Source organism: Dipodomys ordii, unplaced genomic scaffold, assembly GCF_000151885.1.
Source record: "Dipodomys ordii isolate 6190 unplaced genomic scaffold, Dord_2.0 Scaffold143, whole genome shotgun sequence".
Classification (NCBI taxonomy): Eukaryota; Metazoa; Chordata; class Mammalia; order Rodentia; family Heteromyidae; genus Dipodomys; species Dipodomys ordii.
In genome coordinates this window covers 112,781-128,085 of record NW_012267359.1, presented here as the reverse complement: position 1 = coordinate 128,085, position 15,305 = coordinate 112,781, and the positions used below count along the sequence as shown (strand labels likewise).

Sequence of the window (15,305 nt, the reverse complement as noted above, 5' to 3'; positions counted from 1 at the left end):
GCTGTCCATTTGTAATACCTGCAGCCCTGCAGGTTGATGACTGTGGCCCCTGTGTGTCAGAAGGCTGCTGGTGTTTAAGAACATGCTCACCAGAGAAGAGAGGCCTTGTAATGTTTGCCTGTTTCCATGGCATCCATCCTCCCTCATGGGCCAATGCCAGATCTTAGTGTAATGTCACTAAGAACAGAGCTGGGAGGAGATGAATATCATCCCTTGGGAGCCGCAGCTTTCCACTCTGGGAAGTCTGGGGAGTCAGTAGTATATGATCCTGCTCTTGGTTGATTCCAATAGAGACATGCCAGGGTTTGGAGAAGAAAAATAATATTGGTAAAAGAAAAAAGAAAAATGTGCAAGTCGATCTCTCCAACTCCCAGGCAGCCAATTATTAATATCCACATGAGCACAGAAACATTAAGTACCTTGCCCTAGATTGTCAGCTACAGACATTCACCTGTTATTTTTATTGTTCTCACATTTCAATTAGAATAACCTTCATCGCTACAGAAAGATTAGCCTCAGGCTGTGATCCTCTCATCTCCGCCTCCCAAATAGCTGGCCTTACAGGCATGACCCACCCTGCCCAATCCAAACACAGGGTTCTTGCGTTGGGCTTGCCAACATTTCCTCACCTGTCTGTAACCATATTTGAAATTCTGTTCAACAGAATGTCACTTTAAGGAAAGCTAAAAGGCATGTGACCAGTTGAGAGGAAAACATTTGGAAAATTAGATTCAAAGTTTGATATCTGGAATGTGCAACAAACACAATTAAAATTTAAATCAGTGACAATCCAAATATAAATATAAAGTGGACACCTACTCAGATATGCATGACAGTAAAATGAAAGATTACCAGTGTCATCACTAAGCAAGGAAATGTCTGATCAGATGTAAAGGTTTCTCCAGCAATTAGATTGGCCAAAAGTTCTACTAAGCAAATAACACAAAAATACTGATGGAAGAATCTAAGTTGACACAGCATAGTCTTTCATCACACCTACTCTGTGTCCCAGAAATTAGGTATTGGGTATGTATTTTAGGACCTAGGGAAACTCATCCTGAGAATAACATGTTCACAAAGAACCATTGCCTTATAGCTATGATATTGAAAATTTGGAAACAACATAGAAAGGATACCAGTCAAAGAATAGCTAAATAAACGGAACTGTATACCCAAGTGAAAATAGGTAGCGCTGAAAAAGGGAGGAGTAAGAGATCTATATCTATGGGTATCACAGTGTTAAAGTTATCAAACCGCAGCTCAACTCATGCAGTTTCCATACCATTTGTGGTCCTACAAATTGCATGCATAAAATAAGGTTGTGTAGTTCAGAGGCTATATATAGAAATGTTCTGGAGGGCTGTTTACCACATTCATAATACTGTCACCCTTACTACATGCCAGATATACATTATTCACAAAGAGGTGTTTTTCCTCCCACATCACTAAGGCCCACCATTCGACATAACAAGTTCCTGTCAGAGAAACAATCACATTCCAAAAGTTTTTTTTCCTTCCTTCCTTCCTTCCTTCCTTTTCCTTCCTTCCTTCCTTCCTCCCTCCCTTCCTTCCTTCCTTCCTTCCTTCCTTCCTTCCTTCCTTCCTTCCTTCCTTCCTTCCTTCCTTCTCTCTTTCTCTTTTATCCCTCCCTCCCTCCTCCCTCTCTTTCTTTCTCTCTTTCTATCTTTCGTTCTTTCTTTCGTCATGGGGCTTGAACTCTGGGCCTGGGCATTGTCCCTGAGCATTTCCACTCAAAGTGAGTGCTCTACCTCTTTGAGCCACAGTGCCACTCTTGGTTTTTGGTGGTTAACTGGAGTTAACAGTCTCATGACTTTCTTGCCCGGGCTGGCTTTGAACCATGATCCTCAGATCTTTTACCTCAGTGCTAGGATTACAGGCGTGAGCTATGGGCACCTGGCATCCCAGAAATTTTAACCTCAAAATATTCACGCATTTCAGATATGTCTCACTTTTAACCAGCATTGTATGTGCTTTGGGGGAAATTTGAATGTGGAGAGCCTGCATTGAGTTGAGAAGGAAAATAGATGGTTTGAAGAGTCTTTAGGTTTTGGGTTTGGGAGTTTTGCTTGATTTTCATTTTTTGGTGTTTTTAGTCTGGTACTGGGGCTTGAAATTGGGGTTTCGAACTCTTACTTGGCTTTTTGTTATGGTGGTGGTTGTTCAAGGCTGGTGCTCTACCATTGTGGCTATACCTCCACTTCCAGCTTTTTGCTGGAGCTGTTTATCAGATTTGTGTGCCTGGGATGGCTTTGAACCTTGACCCTAAAACCTCAGCCTGGTCATCGGTTAGGATTATAGGTGGGAGCCTCTGGTGTCATGGGTGCTTGGTCAAGCCCTTCTTCAGGAAGCCCTGTCCAGTGGCTGACCAATGCAGAACATAGAATCAGGACCAGCAAATTTCTGTGAAGGCTCAGCCATGAAATACTGCCTGCTTTGTAGGCTGCAAGATCACTATGGCAACCATTCAACTGGGCCAGTATCATGTGAAAGCAACCATACCTAGCACGTAAATGACTAGGTAAGCCTGTTCTAATGAAACTTTCTAACAAAAATAGGCAGCAGCCTGAATTTGGCTAGTGGGGAATAATATGCCAGCTTGTGATCCTCAGCCCAACCAGGTATGGTTCTCAGGTGTGGTTCCGTCTCCAAAGTTCTTTGTTGGTGGTTTTGGAGCTGATCTTGAGCCTCAACACAGCTTGTCTTATCCTCTTTCTTTCTCCTTTTCCAATCTCTTTTATAAATTCACTTCTCAACACACACCTGCGCACACTTTTCCATTTCATTTTCCACCTCCTACTAACTCCAACCTGCCCCCACAAAGTGTGAGGTTTTCTTAACCTCAGCCAACAGAAATCCAGTTGTGCCCTTCCCTAGGTCTGATTACTTCATTCCTTGTTCATTTTCCTGTGGAGCCAAATCAATTCCATGGCTTCCTGACCACAGAGGACTAAGAACAAGTTGGCACTCCTAGAGTGAGGGACCAGGATCACAAAGTGACAGTACCCAGTTAAGACTGGGAGAAAAGGGCACTAGTTGTCCTTCTAATTTTCTTTTTCTCCCTGGCTTTGCTTCACATCTCATGTTGTCCTTGATATGCTTTGGCTGGTGACTTGTACTGGGATCTAAATGTTCAGATAAGCCTTAGAATATACTCATTCTCCTTCCTTCCTACACACGCACTCTTCCTCTTTACTTACACACACAACACACACACACACACACACACACACACACACACACACACACACCTCGTCCTCCTCCTTACATAGAAACTCATCCTTCATTTCATGTCCTAGTTTTCATTTATGACAATGCAGGCAGGCAGATGCTTTGGGTGTGAACTTCTGCTTACAAAATCTTTAGTCAGTCATTAGCCAAGATACGTGAAATAAGATTTATTTCAGTAGACATTTGGGAAGCATGGAATGGTAATATTTCGCCTATTCCGTCTTTGCTATCTTAAGAAGGTACACAGTGACTTGATCCTGAACTCAGTTGCTCATGGGGTTGTTGGTGAGCAAATTTTAACAAGGAAATTGGTCAGAACATTAGTACTTTTACTGTCTGTTACAAATGCTCCATTTTGCTTAAAAGAAGGAAGGTTGATAGAAGTACAGATGAGGAATCATGCTGGAGATTTCAAAGCAAGTTTAATGCCCTTCATTAGGTCTTGGAGTCAGAGAGCTTTTGATTCCTACACTAACAGGGAATTTGTGTGAAATGCATGCTAATAAGCAGTTGCTGTTTCACCAAGAGCCAAAAACAACCAAAGGAGCATCTTTTACTATCAACAGAATCTTCCTCAAGGATAACCAGGCAGAACCTGATTAGCACACCTTACAACATTAAAAACAAACTGGACCTCCCAGCTAGTATAGACAGGGAGCGGGTTCCAGAAACACACATTTTTTTTAAAGTCCCTCAGTTATTGTTATGGCCTGACTCTTAGTAAGAATTGCCCAGAACATGGCAGGACTTAGGATTCTGGACCACCTGGGTTCTTTATACCAACCACCCATTGAGTTGCCATCTCAAAGACACTGTTATAACCTATTTTAATATGATTATATTTACAAAGACCTTATTTCCAAATAAGAGCACAAGCCAGATGCAGTTGGCTGGAATCCTATGAGAGGATGAGATCTGGAAGATTGTGGTTTTGAGCAGAAAAGTGTGCAAAACTCCATCACTGGAGGAGTAGTTCAAGTGAAAGCGTGAAAGTCATGAGCAAGCAAGCCTAGTGAGAGTTCAAGGCCCTGAGTTCAGACTCCTGTATCATTAAAAACAATCAGGATCGTGAGTTGTGAGGTTATTAAAAAATCAACATAAATGATTTGTGTGTGCAACAGAATGGTTCAAACCAACTCACATCAGTAGTAACTTTCTGCAAGCTGTAAAGAAAATATTATAGGATGGCTACAGCAACTCAGGAAGACCTGGAAGGAATGAAAGGGGAAGTAATTAATGTCGACAAATATTTTTCTTTCTATCTCTGGCAGGTCCAGTGTTTGAACTCAAGGCCTTGTGCTTGCTAGGCAGGGTTTTAGCACTTGGATGAGCCACACCCCTAGTCCCATTTTTTTTTTAAATAGGGTATTTTTGCCCAGGGCCAACGTAGGACCACAATCTTCATACACCAAGATGTCTAGCTTATTGGTTAAAATGAGGGTCTCACTAACTTTTTGTCTAGGCTGGCTTCAGCCATGATCTTTCCAATCTATGCCTCATAAACAGCTGGGATTATAGACAAAAGCCACTGCATTCAGCCTAAAATGTTTTAAGTTATACTTTGGGAACCTCCTGTGAACGAATGGCTTATTTGTGCCCTGTTCAACAATTATTTTTAATTTAGGTCAAGAAAAATGGGATGGGAAAAGTATATCAGGTTGTGTCCTCAAGGCATAAATAATTTCTCCAAGCATTTTGACATGATTTCTTCTTTAAATATAACTTAATGCCCCCAGGTGAAGGAGTAAGGTAGTTACCCAAATACCTCTTGACAATAACTCTAAATAAACTAAGATGAAAAATTCAGGGCTGTCTTTGAGGGCTATCTGCTGAGCTACCCTGAGCACTGGGGACAGCAGATCTTTTAACCAAGGGGACCAGGAGGAGGAGTATATAAGGAGGAAGAAGCTATATCTATCTATCTATCTATCTATCTATCTATCTATCTATCTATCTATCTATCTATCTATCTATCTATCTATATCTATCTATCTATCTATCTATCTATCTATGAGGATGAGTATTATGTAGGAAGGAAGGTGAGTATATAGTTGGAAGGAATGTGTGTATATAATATATATATATATATACACACACACACACACATACTCATATATACTCTATATATGCAGGAAGGAAGAAGAGGAATATATAGAGAAGAAGAGACAGGAAACAAGATGAGCACATAGGTAGGGAGGAAAGAGGATGAGTATATATGTATAGACGAAGCAAGATCAGTACATACAGAGGGTTTTCAGAGCTCCAGGGTTCCTGGACCTGTGGGACTGATGCTCTCTAATTATCCCGATGCTTAATTAAACAGCTCTTTCAGTGAAGCTTGGGATAGTGTCATTTAGGTCTCAAATGAGAGCTTCAGGGAGAAGGATATGGAGGCTGCCTAGCCTGTGAAGGACCACTCCAGAGGTGGCACAGTCATTGCTGCGGTATCCTATTGGCCCAGAGCAGTCACAGGGTTTGCCCACAACCTAGAGGCCAGCCATAGATGCCTTGTCTTGGGTGAGGATGGTAAGATTTCAGTGCAGAAGGGGCCAGGGATGAGATTTCATTACGCCATCTTTGGAAAATATAGAGCACCACAGTGGGCAGGGCTGGGTCAGAGCCAGCTGGTCCAGGACACAAAGGGGTTTGTGTATCTGTCTACTCCAGTCATAACACCATGTGGGTGGCTCAAAATGATCCTGGGGAACAAGATACTTTAGGAATGGGCTTCACAGAGCCTGTTGCTAGACATCCCAGTATACCACTTGCTGCTATGGTTTGAAGCCACAGAGGAAAAAAAAGACAGCAGTATTTGCCAAGCACCAAGGACTTTACATGTCCTGGTACCTAGGACAACTCTATAAGCTGTGATTATCTCCCTTTATTTCCTTCCCACCCCTTCTTCTCCTTCCTTTCTCTTCTCCCCAGTGGCTTGCCTGGACTACTGGACTAACTTGAGGAGGAGAGCAGAGCAGAAAGGGCTTTGCTACTGAAGCCTCTTTGGGCCTGGGCCCTGTTGTCTCCTGTGTCCTTCCAGTGTAGTGACAGTAGTTTCCAGTTTCTTTCTTTGGTGTCAGACCAGAGGCTTGATCTCAGAGCCTGGGCACTGTCTCTTAGCTTTTGCACTCATGGCTGGCTCTCTACCATTTGCAACACAGCTCTACTTCTGGCTTTTTCCTGGTTCTCTGTAGATAAGAGGTTTATGGGCTTCTAGGCATGAGCCACTGGTGCCCAACTTAGATCCCAGGTTATGGACTTCAGCTCAACCTTGTGCCAGACTTGGCGGTGCTGTACATTTATCTATTATCTTTGGTCCTCATAATCCTTAAAGGAAAAGGTCTTAGGAACTCTGTTTTTAGCAAATCAGGCGCAGTAGAAAGGCTAACTTATGGGTCACTGGGCTAGCTGAGGAGACAGAAGTGAGATTTGAACCTGGACACACTAGCACACCACACTACTTCTTTGTCTAGTGAGGGGCACGCCAGAGGAGGGTTGGACACACAAACAGGATAGCACAATTTTCTTGGAGTCGGCTAGTTTGTCATCTCCCATCCCCCCCCCTTTTAAAATCCTCTTTATACTTGAAGAATTCCCTCTCCTCTTGTTTTTTTTCAGAGTAGTGCAGGAGAATGTCCCATTGTTAGGTTAAGGTACCCCTGTGGAAGAGGGGAGAGAGAAGGGTTGATTTTGTTTCCCCAGAGCAATACTGCATGTGCAGGGTGGAGGGGCAGGCACGGCATGGGTGGAGTCGATGCTCTCTGCAGGTCTCTGCTGTCCACTGGGCACACTTAGGTCATATCCAGAGAGGATGTCCATGCTTCATTCATGCCCAGGGCTCCTTGCCTCTGCCAGGCCCATGTGGCAGAGGCCCAGGGCAGGGAGAATCACACTACCTTCTGGGTGAACCACAGGGCAGTTTAGAGAAGGAACACTTGGAAAGAGCTTCTCTGCTTTTGGGGTGCTTGTTCGAAGTGCTGTTTCCTAGTCTCCTCTCATAAAAGGGCTCACGCAGCAGTTTGGAAGGGAGCCCCAGAATCTGCATTGCCAAAGCATCTCCAATAGCTCTGAGGCCGGTGGAGCTTGACTTGTGCAAGCTGGGCACAAGTGGCACATGTGTGTATAATCCTAGCTACTCAGCAGGCTGAGATCTGGAGATCAAGGTTTGAAGCTAGCCGAGGCAGGGAAGTCTGTGAGACAGTTATCTTTAAGTAACCAGCAAAAAGCTGGAAGTAGAGCTATAGCACAAGTGGTAGAGCACCAGCCTTGAGTGAAAATGCTTAGTACCAGCACAAAAGATAAAAATGTGAATCTGCTCTCTTGTCATTACTGTTTAATCTCACGAACACCAGTTTTCTTACTGTGAGGAAATACAGAGTCAGTAGGTACAATGTGCATGGAACTCTTGTTGAAAGGAAGATAAAGAATGTAGAAGTTTTCTGCATAATTACACTTAATTATTATGTTGTGAGTGTATGGTTAAGTTTATAAAGATTAACTTACAAAAACCCTTATTAAAAGTTTCCTGTTATTTGCCATTATAAGCACCGCTGTGGAGATTATAAGGGAATGTGTTCTCTCACACAGGGGATGAGAAGGTGTTGACTGCTTGCTGTGTAGCTGGCTGGCACTGATCTGTGGGCACAGTATTCACCAACAGAGGTGGGGGTCTGACAGCTGCCTGTATAGGCTCACACTCTGGAAGCAGACCAAATGAACCCTCAACCAAATATGTACATTTCAGTCTTATGTCATTACTATGTATGAGCTTCATAAGTCACATCTGCAACCGTGTGTATAAACAGATACCAAACCAAAATGTCCTTATGGGACTACCTATTTTAATGGGGCTTAACATTGATAACAGGGGAGATTATCAAGAGAAAATGATGCCAGGGGTGGCATGGATCAGGATGTATTACACCCATAAAATGACATGCTGAATTGAAACATCTTTGTACAACTACTTACATAACAAAAAGTGACTTGTTTAGTGCGGATTATGAACTTTCTGGGTTCTGATTGGGAGAGGGTGATTTATTTTGTAAGTCTCATATGAAGTGGCCATTGATTGTGAATTAAGATCTCTAAGTGTGTCTAAATAAAATGTTTTAAAGCTATATTGTTGAGGTATTTTTTTAATCCCTCACAACATTTCCTCTCTGCTCTGTAGCTTTAGTTGTAAACAAGGCACAATAAGAAAGTGGTCCCAAAGTGCTGAGTTTGGGCACAGTGGCTCATGCCTATAATCCTAGCTATTCAGGAGGCTGAGATCTGTGGATCAAGGATCCTGGCCAGCTCAGACAGGAAAGTCCATGAGATTTTTAATTCTAGTTAACAACTAAAAAGGCCTTGAGCTAAAAACCTAAGGGACAGCTCCCAGGCCCTGAGTTCAAGCCCCAGTGCTGAAACACACCCCCAGACACTACCTAGATGCAAATTATCAGAGAACTGACTACAGACTTCATAGTGTCAGCAGATCCGTAAACTTTCTCATTTGCTTCTGAGCAGGTCAGCAGTCTCTGAGAGCATGTGAATCACTGTGAAATAGACTAGTCACGACTAACCTCTGCTCCTGTCTGCTCAGTGTTGCAGGTGGAGAGCTGTTTGACTTCTTAGCTGAGAAAGAATCACTGACTGAAGAGGAAGCAACTGAATTTCTCAAGCAAATTCTGAATGGTGTTTACTACCTGCATTCCCTGCAGATCGCCCACTTTGATCTTAAGGTACGTTGCTGAGACCAGAGTGGAGCTTATGCCAGCTGCAAACTTTGTGATTTATTTGCTGAGAAAAAGTGAGACATCCGAACCAGATATATTTCTTGCTTGTTTGGGCTTAACAGATGGGATTATTAATATAAATCATGATGCATATTAATTCTGCTGGGATGCTTAATTCTGTGGGATAGTGGCTTAAAATGAATAATTGCACACAGGAATTATTGGAGAAAGCTCAGTGGGGTCTGTTAGCCAGCTCTTTAAGCTAAGTGCTCCCCTGAGTTAACCTGGAGTGCCCAGTAGCTGGCAGTTTCTAGCCTCTGGTGGCTATAGGAAACAGATTCAAGATGACCTGAGTTTTCTTTTCCTGTTGATTGCTGAGATGTGGTTTGATCTTGACATTAGTTATCAAGCTAACTCAACTTTTAGATTGGTTGACTTATGTCTGTGCCCAGCTTGAGACAAGGCATTATGGGAGATGGAGAGAAGTGTAAGTCACATCCCCATCTACCATAGAGTCAGACCCTCTGTGGGAAGGAAAGACACAGGAGCAACAGGTAGTGACAGTGTTAGACTCAAATTTTGACACAAGGAACTGAGAAGAAACATGGCAAAGCTTTGGTCAGATCGATGAATGAAAAAGACTGCAAAAGAAGGTTTTTCTCTATACTTCTAGCAAAGCTCTCAAGGACCCATTTGTATCTCATCAGTATTCATTAATCCATGCCCCAAAGGTGGCTTGCTACCTTTCTGCTTGAAGTCTTTGTTTCTGGTCCTAAGAGCTGGGAAGCCTGAAGAATATATACTCACAATGCAGTTCTCAGCAATGGAGGATGGGGAGATGCTGGACACTCCCCACTCCTCGGTGCTTCAGTTGAAATGATCCCGAGATCTCTTCTTTCTTCCCAAGTTTCCCAGAAGGACTGTACTACCACCTTGATACACCATAGCACACAGATTCCTTCCTTCCTTCCTTCCTTCCTTCCTTCCTTCCTTCCTTCCTTGCTTCCTTCCTTCCTTCCTTCCTTCCTTCCTTCCTTCTCCCTCTTCCTTTTCCTCCCTCCCTCCCTTTTTCTCTCTTTCTTTCTGCCCATACTATGGCTTGAATTCAGGGCCTAGGCACTCCCTGAGTTTTATTACTCAAGGCTAGTACTCTAACCACTTGAGCCACAGCTCCATTTCCAGCTCTTTGCTGATAAAAGTTAGAAGTCTCATGGACTTTCCTGGGTAGGCTGGCTTTAAACCTTGATCTTTAGATCTCAGCCTCCTTAGTAGTCACCAGTATAAGTCCTAAATTTTTATCTCACACCTGCTTCTGTGAGAGCCTAAACCAAAACATTTTTGCCCTACTAGTCTCTTGCAACTACCTTTTTTTCCCTATTTTTTAGGAATAAGAAGGAACTATTTTGTACTCCTGTGTCAAATCATATTATAGTGTTTTTATCTCTCTCTTTTTTAAGCCTGAGAACATAATGCTTTTGGATAGAAATGTCCCAAAACCTCGAATCAAGATCATTGACTTTGGTTTGGCCCATAAAATTGACTTTGGCAATGAATTCAAAAATATATTTGGGACACCAGAGTTTGTTGGTAAGTTCCTTTGTTCTTTCCCTTGATCATTTATGTCTCATAAATATAACACTGACAGAATGTAAGATTATTTCCATGGTCCACATTTTTGATCGCTACATGAAGATAAATCTCTTGGTTTGCTTCCTTCCCAGGATAAATGATTGTTTATTTCTCCTTAGCTCCTGAGATAGTCAACTATGAACCACTTGGTCTTGAGGCAGATATGTGGTAAGGAGCATGTCCTTAATGTTGCTATCTTCCTGATATATTTTACTGTTCTTCTGACATGTCTTTTTGTTTTGTTTTTGTGTCTAGGAGTATCGGAGTAATAACCTATATTCTGTAAGTACCAAAATCCACAGACTCATTCATTCTTTTCTTTGAGGCCATATGTTTTAATGTGTCATGTAGATCTCTTCAGTTTGAATATGCTCAATGAAATGAATTCATGTCACACTCCCAAAGCATGTTTAGTTTATAATAATTGAGTCTTAATTAATCATTCCAAACGATAGAATAATTGCTGTAAGACAATATGTTATCACTATGAAAAAATAGGATGAGGAAGTTTTATTTTAAATTACTAGATGTTATGTATTCATGTATTTGCTTATTTTGTGCCAGAACTAGAGCTTGAATTCAGGTCCCGGGTGCTGTCCCTTAGCTTTTTCTTCAAAGATGGTACTTACAAGGCTTGAAGACCCATACCTCTGCTTTTGTCCTCACAGACTTTCCTGCCCAGCTGACTTCAAACTTCTCTCCTCAGATCTCAGCCTCCTGAGTAGCTAGAATTATAGGCATGAGCCACTAGGCCAGATTAGCTTTGTAAATGAATCCTTTACATTAAGATAGCATTTTTGGCCCTGACAGTTAAATACCTAATGACATGTAACTGAATTTTTATGTGCCTGGTCAGGTACCAGATTCTGATCTTTTCTAGGCTGTATTTACCAGATTTTATAGAGGAAAAATTATAGCATAAGGGGAAATCACTAATGTTTTGTACCCTCACTTTTCTCAGTCTAAGTGGAGCCTCCCCATTTCTTGGAGACACTAAGCAAGAAACATTAGCAAATGTATCTGCTGTCAACTATGAATTTGAGGAAGAATACTTCAGTAATACCAGTGGCCTAGCCAAAGATTTCATCAGAAGACTGCTGGTCAAGGATCCAAAGTGAGTGTCCACTATTCTACTATGCTCAGCCATAGTCTTAGGTGTCCAGGGACCAGCACTGTGGTATTCAAGGTCACCGTGTCTATTTCAACTATTCCTAGCTGAAATGCCATGGGAATGAAAGGCTTCAGAAAATGTACTGAGAGGGCCTGTTAAATCTGCACACATAATGAAACAGTCAAAAGGAGTTTAATGTTTTTGGCTTTTACTCTTCAAGTAGCTTTTGACTGTGTTTTTCTCAGAGTGACAATCTTGGTGATTGCTGTTATGGTAACGACAGTTTTTCTCTTCCTCTCCCCCTTCCTCCATAGGAAGAGAATGACAATTCATGATAGCTTGCAGCATCCCTGGATCAAGGTAAGTTGTAGCTATGGTGCTCTTTAAAATTATTTTCTAAGTGACCTAAATACCTCCCACTAAGCTCCATCTCTAAGTACAACCAGATACTCACCACCAAGTCTTTAGAATGAGTCTTTGAGGAACATTTAAGATGATCAGTGCAGATCAAACTCATGGAACCCATAAATGGACCTCATAGAAGTAGGTTAGAGGCAAGTAATGATCTCTTGGCTTTGGTGAGTTCCCAACAGTTGCCTGAGCTCCTCTCAAGGCTGCAGCCCAGTAACCTGAATACATCTTTCACACAAAAGGCAGTAACAGGAATTTGAATGCTATAGGAAAGCAGCACTGAGATCCGTCCCAGGTCAAAACTACTTAAGGATATCCAAGTGAGTCCTCCTGAGTCTTGCCATTCCCAACCTATCAGTGTGGAAAGCTGTAATTTAATTTGGCTGCCAGCTCAACTTCTCCCCAAGAAGACTCGGTGTTTATGCATGATATCACACCCTAGCTGTTAAGAGTCAGCCTGCTGAGGCTAGGATTCTAGATCTTGCATGTTTTCCCAGCTTGGTGTGCTATTTTAGGAAGGTTAACTGTGTAAGTCTATGGGAGTAATGAGAGGCTTGGGGAAGTTGTCAGATAACCCATTTCTATAATGGGAGAACTCTAATTTTTTTTTTCCTTGAACTTCCATTTCAGCCTAAAGATACACAGCAAGCACTTAGTAGAAAAGCATCAGCAGTCAACATGGAGAAATTCAAGAAGTTTGCAGCCCGGAAAAAATGGAAAGTAAGATTGGAAAGGACGGATTCATATAGTCTCTTTCTTCTGCACAAATCTGTGCCATCAGGGCTCATCTCTTCTGATATTGACAATTAAAAAAAACATCTAATTTTTAGAAATTTACCTTGTAATCTTCTGCACTGTGATTTTATTTTCAAAGATTAAAAACTGTATTTTATTCCTATTCATTCTTTCCAATGTAAATTTGTATTTTCTTTCATCAAACAAAACTATTCCTTACTACACTACATCTTCATGGCTATGGTAGTTACATGAGTACATGTGTTTATTAAACTTAGAATTGAGCAGGAGGCTAAGATTTGAGGATCGTAGTTTGAAGCCAACCTGGGCAGTAAAGTTTGTGAGACTCTTATCTCCAAATAACCACCAAAAAAGCTTGAAGACAAGCTGTGCCTCTAGTGGTAGAGTCCTGGCCTTGAACAAAAAAAGCTCAAGGATAGCACTGAGCTCAGCATTGTGAAGCAAAAAACCATTGAGAGTGTGAGGCCTTGAGTTCTAGCCTCAATACTAGCACAAGAAAAAAAAAAAAAGCCAAGATGTCTGCAGGGGTCCCTGACTGCTTCCACAGCTATATGTGGTTTTTTTGCTTGTTTGTTTGTTTTTGGTTGTTGTTGTTGTTGTCAGTCATGGGGCTTGAACTCTGAGCCTGGGTGCTGTCCCTGAGCTCTTTAGCTCAAGGCAAGCAATCTACCACTTTGAGCTGTAGTGCCACTTTTGGTTTCCTGGTAATTAATTGGAGATAAGAGTCTCCTGAACTTTCCTGCCCAGGATGATTTTGAACTGCGATCCTCAGATCTCAGCCTATTGAGTAGCTAGGATTACAGGCGTGAGCCATTGGCACCCAGCTATATGTGTTTTAATAAGCACATTTCAACCTTTCCCGGATCAGAGGATTCTGAGTCTGTCCCCTAGCATGCTGGACTTTCCCAAGGGAACCTGTTCAGGGCTTGTCACAATATTGTCATCTTCCTCAAAGGATAGAAAACAATGCATGGAGGCAGAAGGGTCCACAGCTTCATAATGAAATGCAGAGAACCTGTCTCTACTATATTCTTGACTTGTAAGACCTTTAAAAAGACCTTTACTCTTTTATCAGATATAGTCCAATCTGCTTCAAGATCACTGCCCCATAAAAGCAGGCTGTCCTTAAGAACACATCTTAAAGGCTGTGTTGTCACTATCCTCTCTCCTGACTTTTTATGTCTTTTCGTTTCTTTATTGAAGCAATCTGTTCGCTTGATATCCCTGTGCCAAAGATTATCCCGGTCATTCCTGTCCCGAAGTAACATGAGCGTGGCCCGCAGCGATGATACTCTGGTAAGCAGATCTGGTTGCTTCAGCCAGCTTTCTTGGTGCTGTGGATTTGTAATGTTTAAGATACCCTGTGTGTTTGATAATCCAGAAAACCTCAAGCCCTGAAAATGTCAGGCCTGTGCTTACTCTGTTCTAGCTGGAGGACTTGCTATTACCTTGCGTCTTGCCTTCCCTTTTCAACTTGATTTGGTTGGCAATATATCTACCACCACCTTCTCTACCACACAAACACACCACACCGCACTCTACCACACACAACACACCAAAACACGCACCACACACATAGCTACACTACACCTCTTTTATCACACACAACATATACACACACCACATACACATTACATATATACCATGAATACATACCACACATACACCAGACACATATATCATACACAAAGCACACATTACACATACCATACAATGCATAACACACCATACATATCACACACCACTCATCGTACATGCTGCATTGCGTACCATATATATACCATGTACCACACATACACCGCAAACATATGGTACACACACCCTATATATACCCCCGCACACACATACACAAACACACACAGACACATTCATATTCTTTCTCTGTCCCTCTTTTCTCTCTCTGGTAAAAGAGATGCTGGCTAGGACAAGAGGGAAGAATTCATTCTAATTTACATAAATTAAAATGAGACCTCCCAATTGGCGCTAACATGGGGCTTCTAGGATCATAGTAGGACAGAAGTGGCATATGGTCCCTATCCCCTTCTCTCCCACCAACATGAAAGGAAAATGCCCAGCTGCTGAGTGGTGAGGCCAAACTCACTTGGTTTACTGACATGGTACTGACAGCCCAGATCCCCAGACAACAGCACCACTATTTCTCCCAGCCCAAACTGAAACCTAATCACAGATGAGCTCCTCAGATATGAGTAGACATAGCTAAATTTGATGAGGCTTTTCCCTGACAGACAACAGGGTTTTGTTTACTTGGGAGGTAAAGAGTCCCCACAGAAAAGGCAGGCATGGAGGTTCTGTGGGAACCACCCTGCCCTGTAACTGAATCGCCAGCATTTCCTGGGAGGCACAGGGGACTATACATACACTAGTCAGCACACACCTGCTCTTGTTTTCTTCTCAAGCTAGTAACTGCTCCG

At 42.2% G+C, this 15,305-nt stretch overlaps 1 protein-coding gene across 2 annotated transcripts in view; it reads left to right on the top strand.

Moving 5' to 3' along the window:
• Dapk1 (death-associated protein kinase 1) overlaps positions 1-15,305 on the top strand; it is a 194,424-nt gene that overhangs the window by 123,969 nt on the left and 55,150 nt on the right. For both annotated transcript variants that reach the window (XM_013031803.1, XM_013031804.1), the window contains exons 4-11: positions 8,834-8,972; positions 10,424-10,553; positions 10,715-10,763; positions 10,851-10,877; positions 11,557-11,709; positions 12,021-12,066; positions 12,748-12,837; positions 14,077-14,169. In XM_013031803.1, the coding sequence (XP_012887257.1) occupies positions 8,834-8,972; positions 10,424-10,553; positions 10,715-10,763; positions 10,851-10,877; positions 11,557-11,709; positions 12,021-12,066; positions 12,748-12,837; positions 14,077-14,169 (727 nt within the window). The remainder of the gene's footprint in view (positions 1-8,833; positions 8,973-10,423; positions 10,554-10,714; positions 10,764-10,850; positions 10,878-11,556; positions 11,710-12,020; positions 12,067-12,747; positions 12,838-14,076; positions 14,170-15,305) is intronic.